General features: G+C 32.0%; 1 protein-coding gene across 1 annotated transcript; it reads left to right on the forward strand.

Moving 5' to 3' along the window:
- Positions 1 to 522: 522 nt before the first annotated feature.
- LOC140919092 (uncharacterized) lies at positions 523 to 3,191 on the forward strand. The gene is made up of 6 exons (XM_073364611.1): positions 523 to 563; positions 683 to 1,086; positions 1,333 to 1,695; positions 1,929 to 2,132; positions 2,718 to 2,793; positions 2,942 to 3,191. Exons 1-6 carry the CDS (start codon positions 523 to 525, stop codon positions 3,189 to 3,191), a joined length of 1,338 nt encoding a protein of 445 aa, XP_073220712.1.
- Positions 3,192 to 4,534: the final 1,343 nt, after the last annotated feature.

The following is a 4,534-nucleotide window of genomic DNA, read 5'->3' on the forward strand; positions in this document are numbered from 1 at the left end:
TTCTTTTTTTTTTCTTTCACTTTAAGCCGTGGGAACGTTAAGGCAGGAGTGGGGAACGTTAAGCCAAAAGTGGGGAACGTGGCATTTCCACTCAAGCCATGAAATATTTTTTTAACGGTTGCTTTTATTATTATTATTATTATTATTATTATTATTATTATTATTATTATTATTATTATTATTATTATTATTATTATTATCAAAATTAAAATAATATCGTCAGTAATTATTTCTATTCCCAAAAATAAATATAAAATAAAATAAAATGATTGGGCGTTACATCAACCCTCATAAGCAACCATAACATTATTATTGATTCCTTGGATACAGGTAATGTGTCAGGTACATTATCTTAAGTTTGGAATTTAGACTTTAGGGCAACAAATCATTTTACAACTTATGTTATTTTTTAATCTTCGTATTAATCTATTTCTCCTATTGCTGTGAAAATTCCCAATGGACAATTGACTCATTCTATATATAGTGGCACCGTTCCATTAACCGATTCCCTTATTTTGCACAATGTTCTTTAAGCTCCCTTGTTTTCTTTTGACATTGTTTCTGTTAGTAAACTTATAGAATTCAATGCCTATAATTTATTGTTTTCTCGTACTTCTTGTGTTATTCATACTGTTGCTTTTGTATCTTCAGTTTTTCCTTTATAATTTGTTTGGCATTATAGACTTGGTCACTTCTCCCCCACTTGTTTTTCTCATATAAGCAAACAACACTCTTCTATTTTGCCTATTAGTTTACCTTTTTGTGATGTCTTCCAATTTGCAAAGCAAAAGAAATTACCTTTCAATACAAGTACTACTATTTCTGGTTCTAATTTTGAACTTTTACATGTTGATATATGGGGCCCACTTGCTCAACCCTCTATGCATGGTTTCAAGTATTTTTTAACTATTATGGCCGATCGATCTAGATTTACTTGGGTAAAATTAATGTGTGCTCGGCATGAAACCATAAATCATCTAATCAATTTCATTACCTATGTTGAAACACAATTTCACATCCGTGTTAAAATCATTCGCTCTGATAATGGTCCTCAGTTTTCTATGGGTTCTTTTTACAAGTCAAAAGGTATTTTACATCATACTTCATGTGTTGAAACACCCCAACAAAATGGGGTGGCTGAACGCAAACATTAACATATTCTTAACATTGCTCGTGGCCTGATTTTTCAGTCACACTTGCCTTTGTGTTTTTGGTGTCACTGTATTAAGCATATTGTGCATATCATCAATCTTATTCCTTCATCAAAGTTGAAAAATATGTCTCCCTATTTTATGTTGCATAATAAACATCATAATCTTGCTATTTTAAAAGTCTTTGGTTCTATTTGTTTTGCAACTACTCTTACTACACATAGAACTAAGTTTCACCCTAAAGCACTCAAATGTATTGTTTTGGGTCATAAAGAAGGTGTCAAGGGCTATGTACTTTTTGATTTACATTCTAAACAAATTTTCTTATCTAGACATGTTGTTTTTTATGAGAATATATTTCCTTTTCATACTAATGATAATCCGGTGTCGCATAATCATAATTCTAAGCTTCAGTTGCCTACTGCATCAAATTTTTCAATTTTGTCTCATGCAATGGATCACCATGGTAATGATTTGTCTCCTGCCGCTAGGGATATTGAGCATACCAATTCATTTCATGTTAGTAATGCTACTAATACACATGGTTTGCCTATTTTAGACATTTCTAATAATAATAATCATAATAATAATCATAATAATATTAATAATAATGATAATGATAATAACAATACTAATAATAATAATGATCCTATTACTACTCCCCCTCCCCTTGGTTTTGTCATTCGTACTTCTAATAGGCATAGACATCCTCTTCGTACTTAAATGATTATGATTGCAAGCTTATCTCTAGTTCCACACCTTCTGTCAACGTGTCAGGTACACTTTATTCCTTACACAATTTTTTATCTTATGATCTTGTTTCTACTTCCCATAAATCATTTCTTATGTTTCTTTCTATTAATCCTGAACCTCATACGTATAAACAAGCTATTAAGTATGATTATTGGAAACATGCCATGGATCAAGAAATACTTGCTCTTGAAATGAACAAAATATGGATTTTAACTGTGCTGTCTACGGGTAAGGATATTATAGGTTTTAAATGCATATTTAGAACCAAACTAAAATCTGATGGTAGTATTGAAAGATGATAAGCAAGACTTGTAGCCAAGGGGTTACACTCAATTAGAAGGTATTGATTACTTTGAAACTTTTTCTCCTGTTATTAAAATGACTACTATTAGAATGATTTTGGCTATTGCTACTGCTAAGAAATGGCATTTATATCAACTTGATTTCGATAATGCTTTTTTACATGGTGAACTTTAGGAAGATGTATATATGCAACTTCCTCCTAGTTTCCGATCTCACAAACCAAACTTAGTTTGTAAACTTACTAAATCCATTTATGGTCTCAAGCAACAAGGTAGAAATTGGAATAAAAAATTATCCAATGCTATTCTTTCTTTGGGATATGTTCAGTCCATATCTAATTATTCTTTATTTGTCAAAAATTAGGATAATCATCTCACATTTCTTTTCGTCTAAGTAGATAACATCGTTCTCACTGGTGATGACTTAAAGGAAATCAATCATGTTAAAGCTTTCTTCATTTTGCATTCAAAATTAAGGACCTTTGCTCCCTCAAATTTTTTCTTGGCCTAGAAGTTGCACAATCTTCCAAAGGTCTATCTCTAAATAAGAGAAAATATGCATTAGATCTCTTGAATGATATGGGCCTGTACACGACTAGATCTTTCTTTCTCTGTAAATAAACTCAGTCAATTTGTTTCAAATCCCATGCACTCTCACTTCGTTGTTACTGCCCGTGTCTTGCACTACATTAAAAGTTATCCTGGTAAATGACTTTTCTTTTCATCCTCTTCCAGTTTGCAACTTTCTTCTTTCTCAGATAGTGAATGGGCAACATGCCTTGATTCAAGAAAATCCATCACCAGCTTTAATGTTTTTCTTGACTCCTCCCTCGTTTCTTGGAAATCAAATAAACAAACTGTGATTGATCGCTCTTCCTCCGAAGCAGAATATCGAGCTCTCGCACATACAACTTGTGAAATACAATGGATTCTCTACATTCTCAAGGATCTTCATATTCCTGTCTCGATTTACTACGATAGCTGACTAGCAATCCAAATTGCTCAAAACTCAATTTTTCATGAGCGAACAAAGCACATAGAGTTGGATTGTCATCTTGTGCGAGATAAGGTCCAATCCGACATTATTCATCTACTTCTAGTTTCATCCGTTGCTCAACTTGTTGATATTCATACAAAAGCTTTACACTGGTCTTCTTTTCACCCAATTGTGACCAAGCTCAACCTCATTGACATCTTCGGTTCTAGCTTAAGGGGGGCTGATGAAGTTACTTAGTTCTCACTTTATGTTTTCTCTTATTATTCACTTCACTATTTAGTTTATTTTCATATATGTTTTTTGTTAGTTTATCACTAAATTAGTTGAGTTTGTTACTCAATTTTAGGTTTGTTATAACTGCAAATAGATACTTTGTATATAAATAGCACATTGTTATTTTATTAAGATTATTATTCAATTTATATCATCATAACAGGTCGACTACATGAATTAAAAGATGTCTCAATGTTATATTGTAATTTATGATCAATCACAAACAATGTTCTTTAGAATGCCATGTCGGTGAGTCAGACATTGACACTTTTTAAACACATTTTAGACACTCCTTAGACACCGATAGTTATTATCAACCGGGTCGGATAAGTGAATTAAAAGATTTCACCATTTTCTATCATAATTCATGATGTGACAAACTATTTAACTCTAAATTATTTTTAATTGTTTGACAAATTAAGATATGACGATTACGATTCAGTATAAATGAATTAAATCCTAGAAACATTGCCTACATACAGCTGGTATATCTTCTGGATTTGGAGGATCAGGATTTACAACAAAAGCAATTGTATCCCTCCAATTAGCAGCCAGATCTTTGAAAAGTTTCCCTTTTGAGAAATATCTAACTTTCTTATTGTTATCTCTAGAGTAAAAGGGTTTCCTTGAATCACCATCTTGTTCATGAAACCTACAAATTCCATTGATCATCTAATCCAAAACATGAACTGGAATACCATGATTGATAACTTGGAAAAATCACAAGTTCTTACAAGCACCCTTGATTTGGTCAACTATTTCAACATGTTGAGTTGAAGTCTTGTTTTTTATGTGTTGAAGATCTATGATTGGTATGGTGATGAAGTTGGATTCAATATAAGTGAGTTATTCTCAGTGGATTCTGAATCATCAAATGCTTCAACTTGTGCTTTTTTGAAGTTACTATTTGATTCTAATGACATAGTTGGAAAACAGATCTTTGTAACAAAGTCAAATTACTTGTGTCCTTGAGGAACTGTTTGGTTTTGTAGTATTGATGGAAACTTTTGGATCTGCTTAGGATGAAATTTGCTTGGACCTAATTCTTGCCCAATGTG

The sequence above is a fragment of the Cicer arietinum genome, chromosome 8, assembly GCF_000331145.2.
Source record: "Cicer arietinum cultivar CDC Frontier isolate Library 1 chromosome 8, Cicar.CDCFrontier_v2.0, whole genome shotgun sequence".
In the NCBI taxonomy this organism is placed as follows: domain Eukaryota; kingdom Viridiplantae; phylum Streptophyta; class Magnoliopsida; order Fabales; family Fabaceae; genus Cicer; species Cicer arietinum.